Genomic DNA, 23,950 nt, shown 5'->3' with positions numbered 1-23,950 from the left:
CAAGGCAACTTGTACACAAAGCAAAGACAAGAGATTAGACATCATAGCCAACAGGCAACAACAAAGCAAACCAAAATGTAGAACATTGAAGAAACATTAGAGATTATATTACACAACTTCCCAGCAAGCAATCATTAGCTACGTACTCATCAAACAAAGCACCTCACTTCCTCCAATTTCATGAATAGAAAACATACGTTTATTAGAAAAAACAAGGGAGCTAGCTAGGTTGACCTTTGAGAATAAGAAGACAACTTATCTCTCTCCTTATTAGTATTGATCTCTGCCTTTCACTTGCTTCTTCGTTTTTCTGGTAAAAAATATGAGATCTGAATAATAATGGAGTTCATGCAGTTCCTCTATATTAATTACTTCCTATCATCCTTACTCACACATTAGCAAAAGGTAAAATATGCAACCACGCCACAATCATCTTTTGAAATTAATTTGGGTTAGGCTATTTTGTCAGTTATAACATAAAATAATTTTTAAAAAAAAAGTTTTCATTCAATTCTTTAAACCCATTATTATATATTTAAATTTTATTATAATTTTTACAATAGGCATAATTTTCCAATTTCATCACAATTAAGTATCAATCCAGAAAAAAAAAATAAAAAATAAAAAATTAATTAATTAAACCAAAAAATTTAAACTAAATCCCAAAATCTAAATTACATATGTTTTTCTTAAATACTAATATGGTTGGATCAAGATATTTGGGCTGAAATTTTGTCAACTTAAGTCAGAGTTAAGCTTTAAAAAACATTTAGAACCCAATCCAGTTCATTAAGACATATCGAGATTGTACGGTCATGGCTGTTTCAATAAAAATAAAGGCCTAAGGGCATAAATTTTATTTGGCATTTTTTTACTATTTAAATAAAAATTAAATATTATTTATTTGACCTTCTATATTACATTTATTTATTTTTAAAGTCCTTTGTTTAGATTGCAAAATTCAAATTAAATTTTAAATTTTGATTTTATTTACAACTCCTTTACAATTTTTAGAAGGGCAAGGTTTTTATGCGGATTGTATGAATTTTTATGTTAAAAGAGTCATCCGCATAGCCTAATATCTATACAATCTATAATAACAAAAGACATTTAACTATTAATTGATTTTTTAATATTTTACCACATAAACTTTATTAGCCTCACAATTTTTCACATCACTTTTTATTTATTTATTATGCCAAAGGAGAGTTTTAAATGACTACTATAACTGAAGAGTTTTAAACTAACTATATAATTCAGCAACCTAGAAAACTTTTAAACCAACTACTATTAAGCAACTAGAGAACTTTAAACCAAACTGACCCACTATAATATATATATATACACTCTCTATGCGATTTCTTTTATTTCTACAAATTCTTCATCCTCATGTCTCAAGGTATCTTTTACATGAATTTATCTTCGTAATTACTTTTGTTTTTAATATTATTTCTGTAATATTTTGTATTTTGTATAGTGAGGTTCCATAAAAACTTCTAAAAAAAAAACAGGAAAAAATAAACTTTCAAAAGAAAATTACCTTCTATCTTATAGTCTGAAGGCCAGTTGGTCATCTTGACCGACCTCACAAACTTATATATTAACAAAAAGCTCTTTCAAGATAAATCAATCCTGAAGTTCAATCCCCGCCTACACCAAAAATTGATTGGTGTTTTGGTCTGATGATAAAGAACTATTATCAGGAGCGGACACCATAAATTGAAACTTTCTAAAAAAAAAAAAAAAAAATCAATCCTCAATAACCTCACAATTACTTCAAAGAAAAAAAAAAGAGTTTCATTGTGTTCGTGCATCACAAATACTTCATACCTCATACTTCATTCACAATTTTCTTTATCAATTCAATATGGCACATGACATGAAGTGGTCAAAAGTTCAAGTTCTTGGAAAAGGATCCTACGGAACTGTGTATTTAGCAATTGCAAACCGAGTCGGTTCCGCTTTCTCCTCTCCTTTTTCTGGCCTGATAGCTATCAAGTCAGCGGTTTTTCAAAACTCTATATCGCTTCAAAAGGAGGCCAAAATCTTGCAAGACTTGGCTGACTGCCCTGAGATTGTTCATTATTTTGGAAACGATTTGACTATTGAAAGTGGCGTAGGGTTCTATAACTTGCAGCTAGAGTATGCGTCAGGAGGCACCCTTGAAGATTTTAATCAAGAAAACTGGAGGAAAATTAGTGGAATACGATGTGCAAAGGTATACTCGGATGATTGTTAAAGGGCTTCGCTGCATTCATGAAAAGGGTTACGTACATTGCGACCTGAAGCCAGCAAATATTCTTGTTTTTCGTTCCAAAGCTGGTAGAGGCAATGCTGTTAAGATTGCTGATTTTGGAATATCGAAAATTACGAGAGAGGAGTATGGTTTTGTGAATAGAAAGTTTTGCTTTCGGGGAACTCCTATATATATGTCTCCAGAATCTGTTGCATTAGGTGAAATTGAAGCTCCTCTGGATATATGGTCTTTGGGATGTACAGTCATTGAGATGATTACTGGAAAGCATGTATGGAATTGTAAAGGTCTAGAAGACTTAATGTTTCAAATTGTTTTTGGAAAGGAGCCACCCAAAATACCCGAAACTATGTCAGAACTTGGGAAAGATTTCTTGAGGAAGTGTTTTGTAAGAGATCCCAGAAAGAGGTGGACTGCTGAGATGCTACTGAACCATCCTTTTATCAGTGAAACTGAATGTTTGACATCTACAAAAATCCGCCTTATTGGTTGTTCTTCATCAATTTCAAGGAGACTGTCTTCCTCAGAAACTTTGCTTCCTCCTCCTGGATTTTCTGCTTTTCCTTCAGTGCTGCCTGGGCATGCCCAGTGTTATGGTAACTGGCAACTTGGATGGGGTTATGGAAAATGATAGTGTGGCCTATGGACAGCAATGTGCAAACTGTTTCTTCTCAATTGCAGGGTAAGCAGTGATCCAGAGGTTAAGCATTACTCTGGCAACTTTAAGCTATGGGGTGGTGCGCCCGCTTATGGGGTCGAATCAGTATGTTCTAAGAAGAAATATCTGAATATCAATCTCATTGATCTCATGAGTATAATTCCAAATCCTGTCAATCGTCTTCCAATGGATGAGTTTAACAACATCAATGAGTTGAAATGAAGACTAAGAAAGGTTCTAGCCTTCTAGGTATATATTATGAGTTTGGATATGTGCTACATTGGTTTTAGCATTATCTTGGATTTCAGATTTTTTTTTTTAATGGGATCTTGGATTTTAGCTTTAATTTCTTGGATTACTTTACTTGGATTTATACTAGGCATTCTAAGTTTTGTTAGGCTTTTAATCCATAACTTGTTTTGTCACCGGTAAGAGTAGAAAAGCAAATTATAGAGTACTCTTTAGCATTAAGAGAATTGTTGATTCAGGTATAATAACATTTGCATGTCAGGTTTTACTAAAATACTTCCATCTGGATGTCCTATTGTTAGAAACCTCAAGTAAAAATGAGGAATAGACTGTTTATTCATCTATCAGATCCTTGGTAGAATTAAATATTATGCATCCCTTCTTTTAGAAATATGACATTGGAGAAAACCCAATACCTCCTCAATCTTGGCTTTAAATATCTTGTCTGTGATAATTAATTAATTCTTAAGCTATTACATTATTGCAAATGTTTTGTATCTCTTTCAGATAAAGCTACTACTTCCAAATTACTTAATTTCCTCCACCCGAATGAAAATTAAATAATAATGTGTGCCCTTCTCTCTTTTGAATCTACCAATTTGGCATGGTTTTGGGGAAGGCTGATGACCACCCCCTATTGCAGTTGCCTTTCTTCTTCGTGTTGATTGATTGTTGAAAATACCAATTGTGAAACAAGAAAAAGTTTTTGAAATGCTTAATGCAAAAGTACACTAGTTGATACTTTGAAAGGAGGTGATATAATATGACATTTAACCTGTTAAATTTAACCATGGGAAATGAGAGGAGACACTGTCAAAAATGTTCATGTATCCGAAATGAAAAAAATGATGTTGGCTTTCTAATAAAACATGGGCATGGAAAAGGAAGAAGTGAAAAATATTATTGATACCTTCCCAGCAACTTGTAACACTAAAGCAAGACCAGATCAAAGCATTAAGGGGGTTTGTAAACCCAGAGATGCCCTTAGCTAGAAACCTTCAATTTTTCCATAATCATAAAGTACACCTAATTCCACAATCATTTTTACTACAAATAGCAAAGCCATATCACTAGAGGTAAGCCTTTACTTTTTGTGTGTACTTGATACTTTTCTAGACGAATTACCCTTGGCTAGAAACCTAGCAGCCATTAGCAATTTGCAATTAGAAGTGAATGACAGGTCTATGAGGAGGAAAGTATACTTCAATTGCAAAATTATGCATCAATGAAGATATGGTAAGGTAGCTTACATGAAAATGAATTTGCAGCCTTTACATTTCAAAAATAGAAGCAGGGAAGACAATCTACCCTGCTTATCTAAAAACGTATTTTTTTTCATTGATACCCTACCTTGAACGTTTTGATTATGCCAGTATTGGTGCAGAATACAGACACAAATGGGGAGAGAGAGAGAGAGGAGTTAATAGAAAGTATAAACATATACATGGTCTATGATCAGATTAAGAACACAAATGGCCAATAGAAATTATAGCAATGCAAAACTCATTCAATTGTTTTAGATAACAGAATAGACTTCAAATTCTTATGGCAAGGCGATGACATTCATCTAAAAAACCATCAAAATTGAACAATAAGCAACTAAATCCACAAACAGACTTCACTTGAAAGGAAATTTAAACATTTCCTAAAACAGTCTAATTGGTCAGAGTGTGTGCAAATATTAATCGCATCTGTGAAGCATGAAAAGAAAAACTAGATTCCATTGTAGGGTATCAAAACAAAGAAAATGTTTTGACACTACTTTCTGCGCTTCAAGGGTCCAGTCTTGTACCCAGACTTACATGGCTTGCCCCAAGGAGTAAGAGAACACCTTCCATGATTCCCACTACTCTTGCTTCGACCCTCACCTCCACCATGAGGATGATCAACCGGATTCATAGCCACTCCTCTAACTACTGGTCTTCGACCCAACCACCGGCTCTGCCCAGCCTTCCTGAGCTTTCGAGCCCCATGACTTGGGTTTGACACCATACCAATTGTGGCCCGACACCGAGAATCAATCAACTTCTCAGCACCTGAAGGCAGTTTAATTAAACAGTATCTAGACGTCGGCTCTTTCAAGATCTTTGCGCAGGTTCCCGCAGCTCGAACTAGCTTGCCACCTTGACCCGGGTTGACCTCAATGTTGTGGATCATTGTTCCAATACGCATAGCCGCAAGCGGCATACAACTCCCAATTTGTGAATTTATATCAAGATGAAGCATCTGGTTCATCATGCTCTCACGCAAACTATGAGTACCACTTCCAACTAAATCTATGAAAAGTGAAACAAAGAAAAATAAGATTTTGTTCAATATTTTTGTATTCTGATTAGTTACTTTCCTGATAATAAAGCAATGCACTCATATAGAAACCTAACACAACATGTAAGGCTACTTGGGTTGAATTCTTATTCTTTTTTCTCTTTGACTTAGTTAAGTAGAGCTTCAATTTCCCAAGAACCAGAACAACAATAATATTGAAGTTTCAAATTTTATTTTCGATTTTCACAGCAATCAAACAGAAACTTAGATTCAACCCCCCCCCCCCCCCAAAAAAAATGAGATTAATACAGCAATTAGGGCGAAGTAAATAAAAGTTCATCACAGATTCAGAAATTCAAAAAAAAAAAAAGTTTCATTCTTTTTTCCATTCCCTTCTTTTTCTTTGCAACAAAACAGTAAATTTGACCCCAAAAAAAAAAGATTAGATTTTTCAGTTTCCATTCTCTCCCACAGTTTTCTCAGCAACCAAACACAAACTACGCTTATAATTTTTTCATTTCCTTCATTTTCAGTTTCCATTGAGCTAGGTAATTCATTTCTATTTTCCCCCTCAGTTTTCTCAGCAACCAAATACTAATAAGAAGAAGAGGAAAAAAAAAAAAAAAACTAATTTTCCGACGGTTTTCTCGGAAACCAAACAGAGGGTAAAAAAGAGAGAGTTGTGAAATAAGAAAAGTACCGGAGGAGAAATTGCGATGAGGAGCAACGTTGTTGTGGACAGATTGGCGTGTCGTAGAGTGAACGAGTTTGTTGAAGAAAGTCGATGAAGCTCGCCGAAGAGCCATTGATATAACCTATTCGGATCGCTGAGGAAGAGACTGTGAAGTAGAGTATATGTTTGGATCTTGAGAAAACTAAATAAAGAAAGTATTCAATTTTGACATAATATATATTTTTAGTTAAAATGCATAACTCATCTATTTCAGTGATTTCACCGGTATAGGAGGAGTATTTATTTTAGATCTCTAATTTTCAGATTTATTCAATTAAGAAATTTTTGTCAATTTTTATTAAAAAATTTTATAAAAAAAATCTAAAAAATATTTTTCAATAATTAATTAAATTTTTTAATAAAAAAATTAACCACAATATATAACAAAAATTAATGAAAAACTCTTAATTGAATAAAAGTTTTACATTTTAACCTATATTTTTTCTTTGTTTTATTTTTTAGATATTAAATTTGATAATTTTGTTCCTTAATAATAATTATTTATTATATCATTTTATTTTTATATAAACTATATATTTTTGATAGATGGGACTTTTTTTTCTTTTTTTTTTCAATTCGAGCCCATGGCAGCCAATGTGCAAAGCCCATATTGCATGAATAACTAAATTTGTACAGACAAAATTTGGCTATAAACTTATCTCTCATTAAAAATATTAATATGACTATATATTTTGAAAATCTAATTGTTAGATTTCATATTTTTTATATTCTTAATACGCATTTTATGTATAAATTTAAGACTACAAAAATTGTCTTATGAGTCAGTCTTATAAAACTTTCTTCTCAAAATATATGTGGATTCTGCACATATGGCATTTCACACATTATAAGAGAGATATCCCATAAAATACATTCTCATTGGAGGGATGTATCTTTTAATTTTTCATATTATTATTTATGTAATTTGGCTCTTAAAAAATAATTGGAAATAAGATTGTCTATCAATCACCTTTTTTAAACTCCTTAAAAATGGAAGCTTTGTGTATATACTATATAGTATATACAACATTGATTAATTTATTTATTTATTGGTAATACAATGGAGAGAGGGCATTTGAACCCTAGCTCATTTGCCACACCACTTGATCTATGAGACTCTTGGATTTAATTTTTGTTTATATAATTCACTTTTTATATGTGTTCCCTTATAAAGTACTTATATATTCACACACCAAATAGGTAATCCAGGGCAGAATTTGGTTTAACATCACGTAAAAAAATATGAAGGACAAAATTTAACTACAAAATTAATTGTAACTTAAAACTACTATCTTTCTCAATATTTTTTTTATTGAAAATGAATTTTGACAAATCCACCATTGAATTACATTTTTTTCTTATATCCTCTAAACTTGTAAAATTTCTAGAAAATTAAAAATCAATAACTATATCATCTATAAATTATTTGAATTGTAAGTTTTTGTAATTTAAAATTATCCATAAAATATAATCTTATAGATTATATAGTAAATAATATCTGATTGATACAAAATTTAACATATGTATTAAGAGCATAAAGAACGTGTAATCCAATTGTTAGATTTCCATAATATATAGTAATATTAATGATATTAAGTAAGGTTGTAACTTTAAACTACAACCAATTTTAAAGCTAAACTTTGTCCAAATATGAATCAAAATGTGAGAGCCCTTGGAATTACGTCTATAACAAAATAAGGCAATAGTGGTGTTTACCGTTTAGTACACACCACTTAATGCAAATAATGTACACACAAATCATTTTTTGCACGAAGTAATTTGTGTGAGTTTTTGCAAAAAGTGATTTGTGTGTGCGTTGTGTGTCTAATAGTCATTTCCGTTTTTAATATAATTAAACTCCATAAATCTGTCCCCTCCTGATGCAAATGATCAAACTTAGAAAAACAAAATTATACAAATAGTATTATGTACAACATAGCATATGTCATATGAGTCATCGCAAGTAAACTCTTTATCACATAAAATAAAATTAACTCCTTCCCATCAGAGGAACAAATAGAAGATGCTTTTAACTGTTTTAGAGACAGAAATGAAATCATTAAGCACATGCCCACCAGAGGAACACGAAAAAGCTATTCTGTATCAGAACCCAATACTAGCACCCCTGAAATGAAAGCAGATATTATTAGAAAGGGTAGACAAATCACACTGCATTATAACATGAATTTGAATATAAGCTAACAAACTTTTGCTTCCCCAGCCACAACAAAAGGCACACCACAAGAGAAACAGAAAGAGGAAGGGTTAAAAATGTAGTGCAAGATTTCAGAACTCAAGGATAATATTCCAACCGAACAGAAAATGGGAAAAAAGACTTGAAGATTAAAAAATAATAATAAAGTAATATTATTGTAAAACTATCTGTTATAGTACATATATAAAATGAATCTAAATATAAGATAACTATTTCTAAACATATCATCAACGCATTAGATTAGCTTCTGCACAGATATGCTGTGTCACAATTTGATAATATTATAAATTAGATCAACTGTCACATATACCTTACATTTTTTTTTGTTTGATAAGTTGCATGTTGGAAGAAACAAAAGAAAAAGAAAATTCTAATTTGCAATTTCTGTAGACTGGAAGCTATTTTTTGCTATAAAATATTTTATCACTATTACACATTACCAACATGGCAACTCCTACTTGGTAGTTGAAAATGGTAATGTTTGGCAGATATTGACCAGAACAACCCAAATGATAGAAATTAACAACAAATCCTTAGTTCCAAAACTTTAGGACAGCTAACATTTTATGTATGTACATAAGTACCTCAAAAGTTTATATAAGTATGCACATATGCACCTCAAAAGTTGATATAACTATGATATGTACCTCAAAAGTTGATATAAGCAACGTTTTGGAACTTCAAAGCTTGTTGAAGACCATCAAGCGTGCCTAGGTCTTTTGACATTATCCTCGGTGAATCTCTCCCAATGATTATGATTAAGGGTACTCAAGTCGTCAAGTTCTGCAATGGCTAGCAAGTATTGGGTAAGCTTCACAAGCTCCTGATCATTGTCCCGATTTGCATGAGCCTTCCTGAATGGCTTGATTATCAAACCATTTTGTGGGTTCATCACAAAATTTCTTCGCAAATCATCGAACATGATAGTGTTTTTCGAACTGTAGAACTGAAACAAAACAGAAACTACCAACCTGTCAAGTAGGTCATATTTGGAAACAGCATAGAAAAAGCAACACTTACATACTCTACTCAGAATTTGGAATGGAACTACTTGAGCAATAGTTTTCTGTTCTATATATAATTGGAAGGTATTCCCTCCATCCCATATTGTTGGTCTCGTTCAGAACATCCAACATTTTAAGGGATCATCATTTAATGAATTGACTTTCAAATAAAAAGATATAAGTTTCCAAAACTACCCTCCTTAATTTAAAATTACATAGAACTAGTGAAAAAGGGATACATGACTTATTAAATAAAATAAAATATGAAATAGGAAAGTTACCAATATTTTGTTCATTGACCTATCAAAGATGACCATGTTTTGGGAGATCCCAAAATGGAATAGAGGAAAAACATGAGATGGAGGGAGTTGCTGCTTTGTTTTTTCATTACAATTGGATTAAGATTATCTGGAAGCATGCAGGTAATATTTAAGGATATTTATAGAGATGAAAACGGTTCATTAGTTCCTTATTGTATCTAAACCATCACCTAGCTAGATTCTGGTTTCATAGGGTCAGTCCAGTGGCTAGCATGTATGAATTGAGGACAATGTCCAATCATTCAGTTTTTGTTAATTAGAGCTCCAAGTGATTAGAGCTCCAAATGTGTCTTGTTAGTGCTGTCTTTGAAATAATGTTGTGATAACTAGCAGTAATGCCAATGGTAGTAGGGTACTAGGGTCTAGAAGGCCGTTCTGAGTAGATATTTTCCCGTGGATTTAAGGTAACAAAGGAACTTTCTTGGCATTGAAGTAGCAAGGTACAAAACTAAGTGTATCTCTCTGTCACAAAGTATGTGACTGACCTTCCTTGTTGAGGCAGGTCTTGTTGGATGCCAAGCCCAATGGATACCCCTCCTACATTTAGTAGAGAGGGTTAAGTATTTGAGGATCCTGAAAGGTATAGAAGGTTTGTGGAGAAGTTTCTTTATTCAATCATGACTCAACCTAACATCAATTCTTTATATTGGAGTAGTTAGCCAGATCATGCAAGCTCAAAAGCAATAATATTTTTCTTGTATCTCTTTTCTTTTCTAGGGTATATAATGGAAGCTTCTCGAAAGTATTTCATGTTCATAACCTCCAATAACCTTGATTTTGTTGGCTGTTCAAATCTAGAAAGGAGTATGGACGGTTGATCATCTTGATGAGAGGTCTATTTTAGGATTTCTGCACTTTTGAAGGAGATAATTGTGTTAATGGGAGGAGAAAGTAGAAAATTTGGTGGTAAGATCTAGTGTAGAAGTGGAGAACAGGAATGACCCATACAATAGGTGAGATCTGTCTTGTAGAAGATGTGCTTTTCCAATAAGAAACCCATGAAGATATTTTGTGATGCTAAAGGAGTAATGAATATACCCAAGATTTGCTAGAGACCCAAAGACAATGAAAGTGATTATCATTTTGGGTGAGACTTGTAACGAAGAGCAAATTGCAACATCCAAGCCGTGGTCAGTTGAGGGATTTTTTCACAAAAGCATTAAGAATCGTTTTCAAATCTCTGGAACAAGCTGAGCATGATGGATATCTTTGCTACAGTTTGAGGGGCAGTGCTAAGTGAGTTGGGTTACTTGCGCATTAGTGTGTGTATGTGTGAGCCAGCCAATATTTGTGGAAGGCTCTCTCATTCTCTTTATCTTTCTTTCATCATACAATTTTATGACAGTGGAAGCAACCTTTAAATGATTTAGAAAAAGAAGCATATGGAGATAATTTAAAACATTCTATTATGGTTTTACCTCAGGGAACTGAGCCCAAATCAAGCCTAGTGGCTTGCAATCAAAGATACCACGAGAATCTGATTGCACGGTGATCATTGCTAAGTGGTCTAGAAGAGCTGTGATTTTGTAGTTAGGATTGCTGAGTACCCCAAGCTGTCCCATCTTTAGTTCAACCCACTTGATGCTGTAGAAAGGATATATATTCTAGCATTTAGTTCCACATATCTGATTACCTAAGCCAATCATTTAATGCTATTAATCCCCTAAATAATCATTAGGATTCTTGAAAACATCATTAAAAAGCCTCATACACATGGGCATGTTTGGTAGGAATGCCTTGTAACATTTGAGCCAAAAGAAACAGTTGCAGATATCAAATACTTTAATTAGTGAGAGCTTGTTGAATCAGTTATGAGAAACACTAAAAAGAGAACGATTTGCTCTTTCCATGGCATTATACTAATAAAAGAATTTGGGCGCCTGGGGGACATAAAGTGAAAATCTGACCTCGTTGCAGACCATATCATGATATCATACTCTGCATAAGCAGCTGTAAGAAACTCATGTAGATCTGTACAAGAAAATATCAGAATTAACTTTTAGTTGAATATGCATAAAAAATTATAACATGCAACAAACAGCCCACTTACAAGGCCTCATAAGTTCAAGTGGGTTCTCAGCTGTTGATCTGTGATCAAATAGAGTATAATCAATATCTAGAACAAGCAGCTTTTTTCCTTCACGACATGGATTCTTAAGTTCAATCTACAATTCAACAAATGAGAAAGTTAACATCATCACCAAGGTTAGCAACAAGCAGGCCAGTCTGTTCAATACCATACTATGCTTAAATATGCATGCAATGTAAAGTGTCACCATCTACCAACAAGCAACTTGCAGTCTGTTACAACACAATACAATATCCTCTTACTGATGCAGGACAATTCCACAAAAAATAAATAAAAATAAAGGAATCAAATACCAAACAATTGGAAATTTCCAAGAGAAATTTTATTAATCGACCAAATTGCAATACAAATCTGAATCCTGGGATCCTTAAATAGATTTCCAAACTCTCCTGGTGGGAATAGGAAATAATTTTACTAACCTAGAAAAAGAATTATATTCCTAAGCCAAATAGGAAAAGAGAATAACCAATCACATAAAATAACCCTAATCATTAAGCAATAGGCCTTAGGCCTAGTTATTAGCAGCTCCATCTATAAGCCACAAGTCAGGCCATTTTCTTTTTGTGTCCATGCCCATATGTATGGGCAATTAGAGGCCTGTAACTTGTGTCTGCAACAAGATTTGTTATAGGAAGAGGGGAACAAAAATAAAATAACTGACCTTGTATTGATCAATACGTCTCCTCAATTTTTGCTTATTCACATCTTTATCTTTAATTTGAACTTCAACAGCTTCCTCATTCCCAAGATCGAAATCATCGATAACCTCTGGAGAGTCACCTTGCTCCACAAGTAGATCATCTTCAATGGTACTGGAGATTCAGTTGAACTCAAAATCAATACAAAGTAATTACTTTGTTCAAAAATCCAAACGACATGGCAAATCTCAGCAGTCAGCACTTGACTGAATGGCTCATCAATAACAATTATACATGTCGTTACTTTAATTTATTTTTCAATTTTAATAGCACCTTAAATGTAATTTTGGAGTAATGTTCTGGAAATCAACAAAAAAAATTTTGAAAAATTAAAAAATGTTACACCAATATAGTGTCAAAAACACAATATTATGCACCAGTTGCTTCTAAACCCCACTTTATCTTTCCTAAGGACAAACACAACATTGTGTTTGAATTCAATTGGGGAACCTAAGATATAGCACCTAAGGAACTGTACCTAAGCTTTGCCCATAAAATAAAACCAATTTATTTAACCAACCAAAATAAGAAACCCAGGTAGCAAAGAGCCTCTAACTTGCTCAATTCGAATGACAAACAACCCCCCCCACAATTGCTACAAGAAAAACAATACCATCTAGACCCAGTAAAAGAAACCCATTATCAAACACTTTCCCTTCTTTGTATTCAATAAGAAAAAAATTCTATTTGAAATTGATTGGAAATCAAGGTAGTGAAATGTAAATGTAATTACCCAATCATGGTCATCTTGAGAGAGGACTTGAGGGGGAGTTGAGAGAGCAAAACAGAGTCATCAGCGAGTCTTGTGGCAATGAGTTTTGGGTACAGAAGCTTTTGGCGTTTGGGCAACACGGTGGTTAACTCACAGATTCGGCGTTTCAACTCGCCCACTGAGTCGTCCGCACAAACTCGGACCTTGTACTCCTTCCCACTCCATTTCACTGTCAGCGTCAGCTCTTCCTCGGACACTGACGATGATGTTGCTGTCGAAGCCGAAGCCGAAGCAGAAGCAGAAGCAGAAGCTGCCATTGATTGCTACTTTTGCTAAGCTTAGGTTGTTTGTTGTTTGCTAAAAAGCCTTCTTGTTAACTCTCAAAACAAAACAAAAACAAAAACCTCCTCTATGTCTTTATGTTTTGTTTTGTGGGTTTTGTGCCTCGTAGCTATAGTCTTGTACAAAATATTCTATCAAAATTCACTCGCTCAACTAAAGCTACCCCTTACAAAAATCATTAAAAAAAAAAATTTTAATCTTAGGGATTAAAATAGGCCATGTTATTATCAATCAAAATAATAATGATAAGGCATGAATGTTTGGTGATTCTAAACATAAAAGCACTTTTCAAGCTATTAATGAGAATACCCTAAGTATATTTTACATTATATTGTCTAGGATTGTTTTCATTTTGATTCACTAACTTTAATTTTGTTTTCAAAATAACCATTCATATATTATATTTGTGATTAATTTGGCTATTTAGAGAGCAAAACTAATAAAAACAACATTGTTTTGTTTATATCAGTCAAATCAGTCATGGAGATGAATAGAATGACTATTTTCCACGGCAACATAAAACACTTTTAAAGTTTTGAATGTAACACTTAAACACTATGTGATATTGTTTTACTGGTAAACCATTGATTGTGTAATACCCCTATTTAAAATAAAATATATAAAAAAAAAATATGAAAGGTTTAATCGAGTAATACTTAACCCTAGAGGTTTTTTAATGGAACACAAACACCCCAATAATATTGTTTTATGTGAAAATCCATCTCTAGATTTTCAGCCAGGCTATAAGCTAACCAGTAGCAGTCAATTCAGGTATTAAAAATCAAAATGGTTCAACTTGCTGAAAAATCACCACAAAAGTACTTTAATCAAATGTTCATCCATCTTTCAAATTAGCCTACCGATTGAATATAGTACTAGAATCTGTTGAAACTTAAAATTAACGCTATGAGCTCATTCAAATCCATGGTTCAATAACAGGCAGTAGTTACACCCCATGACTACAATAATTTGACCACTCAATTCCAACATCCAGAATTTCATGTATAACCACTGAGCAAACATGAGCCAATTTCAGAGAATCAAAAACAGGGGAGAAAATTTAGGGCCGGGAACAGGAATGTAATATAAACATACCATAAATTCTTGACAGTATGAAAAAGGGGGTGGGGAGGATGGTATGATACATCAATTTAAAATTATAATTTTACTCGTATTTTATCATTTCTTTATATGCTTCGAACAGAAAATGGGTATTAATGCCCATTGCCAATTCAAAAAAATAAACAAATAAAGAGGGGAAAAAAGGGTGAAAAAGTATGCTACATAACAGGTGCGCAATGATGAAGATCTAGTCTTCATACTCTGTTTCTTCATCATCATCCTCATTATTTTCTGCATACCTCCAACCATCCTCAACATTGTCACGGTCCTCCTCTGTTTCTTCACTATCTTCTTCCTCATAAGCTTCTTCTTTGGCAGGCCATGGTTTTTTCATTACATTTACAGGTGCAGGAGATGGAGTCGAGCCTTTGCGCTGTGTAATTTTTGCAGGAGGCAACTTCAAGTTTGGTTTGGGCCTGCTTTGTTTCTGAATTTTTCCATTTACACGTTTTCCTACATAAGCATCTTGATCACTGGCTTCATCCATCTCGTTATCAGCATTAGCAGCAGCATTCTCTGCATTCTCATCAGATGTGTGCCCAGGATGCTCTCTCCTCAAATGGAGTTTAAGCTTGTATTCATGGATGTAGGCCTTTTCACACCCTTCGTAAGGACACGCATAAGGGCGGTCAGATGATGCAGATGCATAAACCCCAGAAGAAGGCTTAGGAGTTTTGTTCTGCTTTTCTGAGGGTGGGGTGTATTTTGCCACATCCACAGGCACATTCTGTGAATTAACATTGAGAGATTAGTAATCAAATGTCTATACTTATGGCGAAGAAAATAACATAGAAGATTATTTTTGTACAAAATATGTCATCTTACTAATATATGAATTCAAGTCTCCGTATTGAAGGATTTGTTATTTAGGATAGAGACAAAAGAGTATAATTGCAGACATGTATTATTTAAAGAGGAACCCCAATTTAATAGACTTAGAGGCTTAGTTAAGTTGAGATAGCATTCATGTGAATAACAACTATAGAAGACTATTAGTAGTGAAAAGTTGACCTATACTTCAAGATTATCAAATGTGGATTGATGCTCTAAAAGACCAAATATGCTTTATGTCTTGTTAAGATCAAATAAAGAAATTGCAAAGCAAGATAGTGCAAAAATGTCAGAAACAACAATAATGAGGGAGTGGTACCACCAACCTTTTCATGGTGAGATGCAATGTGGTTCTTTAGCTTGTACTCATGAGCGTATCTCTTTCCACAATCTGGGTATGGGCATATATGATAATTTTCCTGTGAATGTGTTTTCATGTGCGACCTTAGGTTGAAATCCAGGGAAAATGCCTGCAATTTTCACATTTAAAATATTTTAGAATAAACAAACGTCATGTGAAAATGTGTGCGTGAGAATTGCACTTGCACACTCGATTGCATGTGTGACTGCAAACTAGCATACACATTAATGAAGCTATTTGAAGCAGAAACAAAAATATGATTAAAATCTGAGCTTATCTCACAATACAAAAAGGTATATAGCATTACATAACAAAAATTCAAGAATCTTCCATTGATAATCAGGCTGAAGAATAAAGGAGACGCTTAGTTGACTATGGGCCAATGCCTGTAAATCCTTTCTTCATTGAATAATATTTTGTTCAACAAAAAGGATCATATTCATATCCCATCTCAGTTTTAAACTTTTAATACACAACTTGAGCCAGAGACAGATACATTTACACAGAAACTAACACCTCATGTTTTTTTTTTTTTGGTGGACAGTATTCAGAAATTGTGACACCTTGCACATGAACAAAACAAGGACAAAAGGAGGGAAGGAAGAAAACAACCTTCCTAACTCCCATATCCAATACATTGTCTAAAATTAACATCTCAAAACAACACGCACACATATAAATCTGATCAACTAAAATGATTATTTCAGCAAAATCTTTGATAATTTTTTTTTTCCAAATTTCCCTCCTAGAAACAAAAAGAAGAATCTTAGTGGACAGATTAATCACCTTGCCACAGCCTTCATGGGGACATATAAAATCTCTTTCTCCCGTATGAATTAGAAAGTGCCTTTTCAACTTTGAACTATCTAAAAATTTCTGCAACATAAACACAACTCTTTTAAGAAAGCTAAATAATTGTGATAAAGAAGGAAAATAGAAAAAAACAATGAAGGGATGAAGCATGAGGATGAACACTTGGACAACATAACAAAGTTGTTCTTAGGAAATTATATTAGGATACATTACTGAAAATTGCAATGTTGACTGGACTCGATCACTGCCAGATAACCCACAGTTTTGCCATCTTACTCTAAAACAAATATCAAGGAAGACAAAAAATAAATAATAAAAATAAAGATCAAAGCAAAAACATTAAATACAATACCTTTCCACAACCCTCATAGTGACAAACATATTGTCTCTCTCCATGGATGTGAGAATGCTTCCTCAAAGCACCAGCATCAATAAAGGTCTTGCCACAGCCTTCATAACTGCAAAGGAAAAGTACTTCAGTCGTTGGTTCTGGTTCTGGCTCTGGTGGCTCTGGCTCTTTTGCCTTCTCTTTCAAGGCCTTCAAGCTTTCCTCTAAACAAAGCATAACAAAGAGAAAGATTCTAAACCACAATACAAAGAAATAAAAGAAATAAAGGAAGTTTTTTTTTTTTTTTTGGGGGGTGGGGGGGGGGGGGGGGGGGGGGGGTGTTAGGGGAGGGTGTGGAATTGATACAAACAAAAAGAAACTAGAGCTAAGTCATCCTAATATACAATCCAAGATGGCTCCCCAAACTCATCTGTTGATTGAAACAATAATAAGCCCAAACTTTAATTCATGCATTATCAAATAAAATACATAACTAAAGGCATCAGTTGAATATTGCACAAGAAGATAAGAATGCAAAGACCATAATCCAAAAGATTAAAAAATCCAAATGTATTCTAACACAATGAAATTGTTTTCAGGATAGAAACCAGTAACCATCGATCTTCAGAAGATGTTAACATGCATAAAGAAAGAAATTAGGAAGTGTGAAATCATTAGTAACAAATACACATACACACTAAGAGCTGTGAATGTTAGGACAATTAAGTACCTATGGAAATTTTTGTATAACTTTTTACCAATCTTCATGCTAATGCAAGACCTTATTAGTTGGGCACATACATAGAAATCTAAGAATCAAATGGGAAAAAAAATGTATCCGAACTAGATTTTCATTTTTCTTTTTCAAATGCCCACTCACCATTCTTCATATAAAATTGACAATCTGTACAAGTTACTTTTCCTTGCAATTAAATTAAGTCTGCATGTCTGTTTCCATTCATAAGAACCTGATTTTATTCAATTTCTAACAAACCATGTTTTTCAAGGGGTAATTACTAAAACACCTCAAAAAGAGCCCAAAAGAATAGACCATTAGCCTCTCAACTCCCAACTCTCTATGAATGAGCCAAAATTCCAATTCACTTAAAATAAACTTCATCTCAGATTTAAATACATGAGCTTGCACTTGATCTTCTGGTGTAGACTCATTTAACCTCACATACTGGCGTTCAGAAATTTGAAACGTAGTTTTTCACTTCCTTTAATTAAAGATAAATTCCATTTAGAATTCATAAATCCATCTACACCAGAAGTTGAAGTTGAAATTTCACATGGAATGCAACTTCACACCTCTTTAATGTGAACTTCTTTCAGTTTAAAAAAATTGGAAAGAAACATAAACATTCAACAATACTAAAAGCGCATAAAAATCATCTTAACAGAAGATAATCACAAAAGAACTTTAAAAGATGACAAAGACAAGATCAAGAGCAAGTAATAAGACTTACCAGTGACCCATTTCATGACAAAGCATTTCCCACCAGTCGCTACAACATCTTGGGGAACCCTAATAAGAAAAAAAATAACAGTCATATATTTAGCATATACCACATGAAAAACAGCAAATAGGAAAAACCAATCAAGTTGTGCACAACAACAACCAAGCCTTAGTCCCAAAAATTTAGGTTCGTTGAGGCTCCTAAACTAACTAGTCATGGCTGGCCACATGCACATGTACTCTTCTCAACTATTCCATTATATTCTAAATCCGAAGGCATACTCTCTGTCACTTCCTTAATCGATATATCATTTTTTACTATATACATATTGGCACTACTACTTAGATTTATGTTATACATATATTACATATAATCTATTCCTAATTATGCCTTTGGTTCCAACATATATATAGAGAACAGAAAATTATGTCCCTTGTTCAAATTACCCATTTGATTCTCACATACCCCTCTAACCTGTCTTAAAATTTAGAAAACTTTGGGTTTAAGATATTACTTTTCATAATTTGGAAACCTTACCAAACAGCAAATAAGATTCAAAGGTACAACCTTGCAATGAATATAATTTATAATACGCAATGTATTAACCCTTAAAACCAAAAACAAAAAAATCCAATATTTGTTCCTTTTCTTTCCTATTCATTCTTTAAATTTACACAAATTTTCTCAAGAACCAAACAAAGAACAGTAAATTCAAGGGTAAAAAACTTATAATACAAATAGAAGCAAGAGTCATATAAAATTACCATTCTTTGAACCATTTAACAGCGGGGGTTTTGGACTTGACAATGGGGCGCCTTTCGAATAGAGTGTGAGTGAACTGCATCTCCATAGCTTTGTGCGCATTCAAACGTGGGAGCTCTGTGAATTATCGACGATTTTTTCGATTCCGTTGGAATTTTAGGGTTAGGGTTTAGAACTCAGAGTCTTCGAAGAGAGAGAGAGAGAGAGACAGAGATTGATTTAAAGTAACAGAGCGAAGCTAGGAAAGCTTGAGGTCAGTTGTTTGTTCAATGTTCATGTCTATGTAGAATTTATTTGTACGGTTCTTTTAGTTAATGGGTATATTCTTCTCCCAAAAATTAAATAAATAAATAATGGGTATATATATATATATATATATATAGAGTATTTTATATTTAATTTTTATGAAATATTCACCACCGCACACTCTTGGTGCGGTAGTCACTTCACAAATATAAGTACTTGTAGGATGTGGGGAGTAAGGGCCGGAGTTTAAGTCTCATATTTAATTTTTATGAAATATTCATCACCGCATACTCTTAGTGCGGTAGTCACTTCACAAGTATAAGTGCTTGTAAGATATGAGGGGCAAAAGCCGGGGTTTAAGTCTCCAGGAAAGGAACTTCACAAACATATACTATTAGTTGGGTTACTGGATCAATAGTGGTCAAATCATAGGGTAAATAAAAAATTTAAAAAAAAAAGTATGAAAAATCATAACATAAATATGTAAATATTTTAAAAAAAAATTAATTACTAATAATTAAAATCAAAGTTTAAAAACCAAGCATCTAATACAATTCAAACTCAAGATTTTATAAGTTAATAACTACACCCAAAAGAACTAATGGTTGAAAATATTAAAAACTTTCTTTAAGTAATTAATTTATTTCTATTAACTATATAAAAAGAGGTAATAGGTCCATGAATAGTGTTTTTGGTTTATTCAATTGGTGAGCTGCACCTTTTCTTTTCCTTTTTTTTCTTTTTTTTTTTTTCCCCTTCAAATACGCAGTTGGTTTGAGCTTTGTTTTTGTTTTTGTTTTTTAAGGATCTTTGAAATTTTATTGTATACATGCAATGTAAGCTTACATCGTAGACATATAAAAAGTGGCAAATATTATACACATTTGAAAGGAAAAAAAAGTGGTAAATATTATACAAATTTTGCAAATGTGTACAAAATTTTCCAATTTTTATGTGTCTATAATATAAATTTACGTTGTAAGTACAATGTATACATAGAGATATTGTAAAAATGTTGAGTGACACATGTGTCAATTCCTTATGGATCAAAATAAAATAAAATAATAAAATATCATACCAAGATCTAGCACAACTAAAAATAATAGTATCGTATTGTGAAAATGTCATGATATTTTGTTGTTATTACAATATTTTTACAACTACTGTAGTGTAAATTCTTTATAGGTCAAAATAAGATAACAAAATATTAGACTAAGATCCACTAAGGTTGAAAATAGATGTGGAAACGTTGTAATATTTTGTTGAATTCATGGACTTTTTTTTTTTTTTTGGTTTAGTCAAATTTAGTAATCTATATATAAAAAGAGTGAATGGGAAAAGCTACCATAGCTTCACTACAGTAGTTTTGACTTGTTTAATTTTCATTGTTTAGTTGGCCACTTTTTTTTTATTTTTGTGAATGCGTAAATCTGCAGTAGATTTACTACATTATTTTTTGTTTGTCCAATTTGCGCTTTTTCACATTATAATAAAATATTAAACAACAAATTGGCACAATATTTCCACAATTGTTAAGGTGTTAATTCCTTATAGGTCTAAATTAAATGATAAAATATCATACTGGAACCAACCACAACTAAAAATAAAGTTATTGTGAAAAAAGAAGTGCTATATCCATAATATTTTTCACAATACTTTCATAACAAATTATAGGTGGTAAATTGTTCTAGGTTCTAATTTAAACTTACCATTGAAACAACTTTTTTGCCCACCAATAACAACATGTAACAACCTACTACTTATGATTTGTTGTGGAAAATGTCATAGACATAGCATTTTTTGTGAAAATGTTAAGACATCTTATTTTCGTCGCAATATTTTCAAAACTGTTGAGCTGTCAATTTTTTATAAGTCAAAATAAAATATAACAAAATTATAAAGATATTATAAAAATGTTATGCCATTATGTTGTGTTTTTAGAAATTTTTTGTTGGTTTAGTCAATTTTGTTAAGCCAAAATTCACTGTTTCACATACAATTTTCTTGGGTTGAATTTTTGTATTTTTTTTTTCTTTGTGCACCATTTTTAAGTAAAACCATATAGTTTTACGCACAAAAACAAAAACAAAAACTTAGCATAAAAACACTTTTTATCCTTTATGTTTGGGGTAGTTTACAATTCATTCTTAAACTTTAAATTCAAGCAATTTTTCCCTTAATATTTTGGAAAATAGCAAATATGTTATATTGTTATTCTCTTAGCTAAACCCTAATGAAAGCTTATAATTTTTAAAATATTTTATTGTGTAATGTCTAAAATACTCCCACTAAATTTTAACATCTCAAAAATTTTCTTCACATATTTTGAGTTTTAGATAATAGTAATTCTTGGAAAGTTGGAATGATGATTGTAGGGACACGATTATTTAACGGCCCAAGAATGACGTTGGGCTCGCACATGAAAGATTCCTCACAATATGAGTTGTAGAGAATGGGCTTAAAAGGCTTGCCTTTGATCACGGGGCGATGGTCCGATCCTGATTTTAGGGGGACTCATGTAAAAAAGGGTTCAGCCTGAACATCCAAGCCCTACAGCGTCGTAGCCTGAGGGGCTGGACTCCTCAGACTTAGTCCAAGGAGCACTAAGTTCTTCCCCTTCTCCTTTTTCTTCCCCCCCCCCCCCCTCTTCTCTTGGCTTTCGTTTCCTTTTATACTCGTATTCCTTCCTCTCTTTAGGGTCCACGTGTGAGCTTTACCTTTGGGGCAGAAGACTTGTCCTATCCGCCCATACCTCAAGTGGTAGGGAGTAGACATAAAGGTTGAATAGCTTGGTCAAGAATAGGGACTTGTCAGGCACAGAGTTATCTACTACAGTATGGGCAGTCTTTTCACTTATCCTATCTGTGCATTAAACTCCTTCTTGACAATAGGTCTCCTCAGATCAGGCCCTGGGCCTTGATATAGGGCGGGCCTGGGCCATGAATTTTCTGGCCCACAATAGCCCCTCAAAATCCTGCTGCCCGACTTTTAGTTGGGGAGGAGGGTTTTGATGACTTTGGGCCCACATCACGACTCGTTCAAATTCTGCATGGGAGACGTGCCAAGTCAAGAGTCATCCCTTCATTCGCGAGTACCCTGAAGTTTCAGCAATCGAAGCGCGTCTTCCCGAGGATCTTGAGATCCTACGGTTGTGGATGGTGTGGGAAATTGAGCCAGAGCTGCCTTGTCTGCAGCGCGTCTTGGGAATCTGCTCAAATTAAACTAAATGACCCCTCCTCACCCTTTATATAAGTAAGACAAGTGGTTGCTCTCCTGGCATATAAATCCTTCCGCTCTCTTCAGAATCATAACCCTTTGTCCATACCCAGTTCCCTCCTCCGGTGTCATCTTCCCTTTGCGCCGTATGTTTGAGGCTTGGGTGGAGATGGAGGAACTTCATCCGCCACAGAGGCACCGAACCCTTCCAAGACGCAAAGTGATGTGGTCTGGGCAGGGGAGGCACAGATTTAAGGTGTCTTTCCGCTTAGACATGGTGGGGACGGTGTTTTCCCCTCTTTTAGTCAAAATCCGAAGTAGGTTCTGGTCACGCCAGATTTTTGGTGTGTTAGAAGAAAGATTTTCCGCCATCAGCGCCGTCTGCCTTGTCGCAGGCAAATTTTGGTGTAGGCTCCTCAACTTCCGGTTCCCGGCACCTTCTCTTCAACGGTGTGGGCCTCAAGTTGGGCTCCCTGCACCTTTTCTTCAACTGCGCTAGCCCAAAGCTGGGCTCTCTCTGCACCTTTTCTTCAACGGTGCAGGTCCCATGCTGGGTTCTTTTGCTGCCTGAGTTATGGGCATGTAAAAGTGTTGAGGAAGAACAAAGTCTTGAAGCAACAGCCAACCTCTCATCTGTACTGCCTCCTCGGCTTTATCTTATTCTCTTGTATCTTTCTTTTCGATTATGTACTTAGCTATAAGCTGATTTCAGCTTTTCACTATACGCTGTGCTATCTCTTTGTTTTAATAAAAGGGAAATTTATTTATTCGTTTTGAATATTTTTCTTTTTTGCAACACTACTTTGTGAATGGGTGTGCTCCATGTGTGTTTTTCTTCAATGATACTTAGAGCAAGAAACCTTAAAAAATAGTCCAACTAATTTTAATCTACCGACATTACCAGGCATAATAACGATAATTCACAGTAAATTAAACTTAGGAAACTAACCGAGATAACAGCTGAATATTTTGTAATAAGTGCGAGGAGACCATCCGAGAACGATAAACTCTAAATAATTCATCCGAGGGGGTAACCGAGCAGCAAGGGACTCCGGTTGTGTTTTTGGTAACATATTGCTCTATATTGCATCATTCCCTTTGGTGTTGAGGATCCGAGAGCAGACTTGAGAATCCATGCAATTTAGGAATTAACCCAATTGTTAATGAAGAGTTCTCCTCGGATAGATTCTAAGGTCCATGTAATGTAGTTTTTCTTTTAAGTAGTTGGTTTCCCCATGGGCTTGAGTCCGAGGACCATGCAAGGCCTTGATT

At 33.8% G+C, this 23,950-nt stretch overlaps 4 protein-coding genes across 5 annotated transcripts; 1 reads left to right on the top strand and 3 right to left on the bottom strand.

Moving 5' to 3' along the window:
* The first annotated feature begins 1,867 nt into the window (after positions 1–1,867).
* LOC126705601 (mitogen-activated protein kinase kinase kinase 20-like) lies at positions 1,868–3,134 on the top strand. Its single transcript, XM_050404690.1, has 3 exons — positions 1,868–2,218; positions 2,265–2,857; positions 2,936–3,134. Exons 1-3 carry the CDS (start codon positions 1,868–1,870, stop codon positions 3,132–3,134), a joined length of 1,143 nt encoding a protein of 380 aa, XP_050260647.1.
* Positions 3,135–4,634: 1,500 nt separating this feature from the next.
* On the bottom strand, positions 4,635–6,322 carry LOC126715935 (60S ribosomal protein L2, mitochondrial-like). Its single transcript, XM_050416795.1, has 2 exons — positions 6,127–6,322; positions 4,635–5,437 (listed from the first exon to the last, which is right to left on the bottom strand). The coding sequence occupies exons 1-2, from the start codon at positions 6,230–6,232 to the stop codon at positions 4,920–4,922; spliced, it is 624 nt and encodes a 207-aa protein (XP_050272752.1). The 5' UTR covers positions 6,233–6,322; the 3' UTR covers positions 4,635–4,919.
* Positions 6,323–8,037: 1,715 nt separating this feature from the next.
* On the bottom strand, positions 8,038–13,634 carry LOC126715934 (ubiquitin-like domain-containing CTD phosphatase). Its single transcript, XM_050416794.1, has 7 exons — positions 13,219–13,634; positions 12,449–12,599; positions 11,749–11,863; positions 11,606–11,669; positions 11,117–11,282; positions 9,022–9,320; positions 8,038–8,284 (listed from the first exon to the last, which is right to left on the bottom strand). Exons 1-6 carry the CDS (start codon positions 13,512–13,514, stop codon positions 9,075–9,077), a joined length of 1,038 nt encoding a protein of 345 aa, XP_050272751.1. The 5' UTR covers positions 13,515–13,634; the 3' UTR covers positions 8,038–8,284; positions 9,022–9,074.
* Positions 13,635–14,685: 1,051 nt separating this feature from the next.
* On the bottom strand, positions 14,686–19,493 carry LOC126715933 (zinc finger transcription factor YY1). 2 transcript variants are annotated; one of them, XM_050416792.1, is made up of 6 exons: positions 19,219–19,492; positions 18,464–18,522; positions 17,019–17,218; positions 16,640–16,729; positions 15,819–15,962; positions 14,686–15,388 (listed from the first exon to the last, which is right to left on the bottom strand). In XM_050416792.1, the coding sequence occupies exons 1-6, from the start codon at positions 19,302–19,304 to the stop codon at positions 14,849–14,851; spliced, it is 1,119 nt and encodes a 372-aa protein (XP_050272749.1). In that variant the 5' UTR covers positions 19,305–19,492; the 3' UTR covers positions 14,686–14,848. The 2 variants fall into 2 exon arrangements, with proteins under 2 accessions (XP_050272749.1, XP_050272750.1); XM_050416793.1 differs by lacking the exon at positions 16,640–16,729 and having other exon boundaries at positions 19,219–19,493.
* Positions 19,494–23,950: the final 4,457 nt, after the last annotated feature.

This window comes from Quercus robur, chromosome 2, assembly GCF_932294415.1.
Source record: "Quercus robur chromosome 2, dhQueRobu3.1, whole genome shotgun sequence".
Lineage (NCBI taxonomy): Eukaryota > Viridiplantae > Streptophyta > Magnoliopsida > Fagales > Fagaceae > Quercus > Quercus robur.
This window is presented reverse-complemented; position numbering and strand designations above follow the sequence as displayed.